The 865-nt window shown below is 63.5% G+C and overlaps 1 protein-coding gene across 1 annotated transcript in view; it reads left to right on the forward strand.

Annotated features, from left to right (window-relative positions):
* The window catches only part of CACNA1H (calcium voltage-gated channel subunit alpha1 H), a 400,429-nt gene that overhangs the window by 398,885 nt on the left and 679 nt on the right, over window positions 1-865 (forward strand). The window contains exon 36 of the mRNA XM_025204646.1: window positions 3-865. This exon is cut by the window's right edge and continues 679 nt beyond it. Coding sequence (XP_025060431.1) covers window positions 3-865 — 863 coding nt within the window. The remainder of the gene's footprint in view (window positions 1-2) is intronic.

Genomic DNA, 865 nt, shown 5'->3' on the forward strand with positions numbered 1-865 from the left:
AGGACTGAATCCGTGGATGGGCAGAAAGCAGAGACCAAGGACAATGTGCAGGAAGAGTCCGGCGAGAGCCTGCAGCCGAAAAAGCCGTCCCAGAGCACCCTAAGCCCCCCTCTGCTGCATCCCGCCCCTCTCTCCCTGCCGGGCACCCCTCCGCATTCCCCTGCCTCACCGTCGCACCACAGGCACTCGAGCGTCCGCACCCGCAAGCACACGTATAGCCAGCACAGTATTCCCAGCCGGGCTTCGAGCGAGAGCAGCGACCCGCTGCACCCCGGGAACTCGCTCTTCGAGTCCTCGGACCTGGCGGACGAAGAAGTCAGCCACATCAACAGCTCGGCGAAAGACTGGCGGGAGGCGCCCGGATCGAGGAGCCTCTCCGTCTCCCCTTTTGCCTCCCTGGCTTCCTCGCCAGCCCACCGCAAGAACTGCAGCACAACCAGCCTGGCAGGGAGCGGCGGGAGCAGAGAGAAGGACTTGAAGAAGTTTTACAGTGTTGACACGAAAGGGTTCCTGAACAAGCCCAGCTGGGCAGACGACCAAAGACGGCACTCCATCGAGATCTGTCCCTCGCTGGACGATGGAGACTGCAGCTTTGAGCAGCCGGCGGAGGGCGCGCCACGCTCGCCCATCCACGTTCAGCTCGAGTCCGAGTACGTCCACGGGGCTCGGAGGAAGAAGAAGATGAGCCCGCCGTGCATTTCTATAGATCCTCCCATGGAGGACGAAAGCGGCGCGGCCTCCCGTACCAAAGCATCCGAGAACAGCCTGCTGCGGAGGAGGACGCCCTCCTGCGAATCCGCGGCCTACAGAGATTCTTTGGACCTGGCCGAAAACCCGCCGGGGGAGCAGCCCTCGAAAGCGGAGC

Source organism: Alligator sinensis, unplaced genomic scaffold (assembly GCF_000455745.1).
Source record: "Alligator sinensis unplaced genomic scaffold, ASM45574v1 scaffold1283_1, whole genome shotgun sequence".
In the NCBI taxonomy this organism is placed as follows: Eukaryota; Metazoa; Chordata; order Crocodylia; family Alligatoridae; genus Alligator; species Alligator sinensis.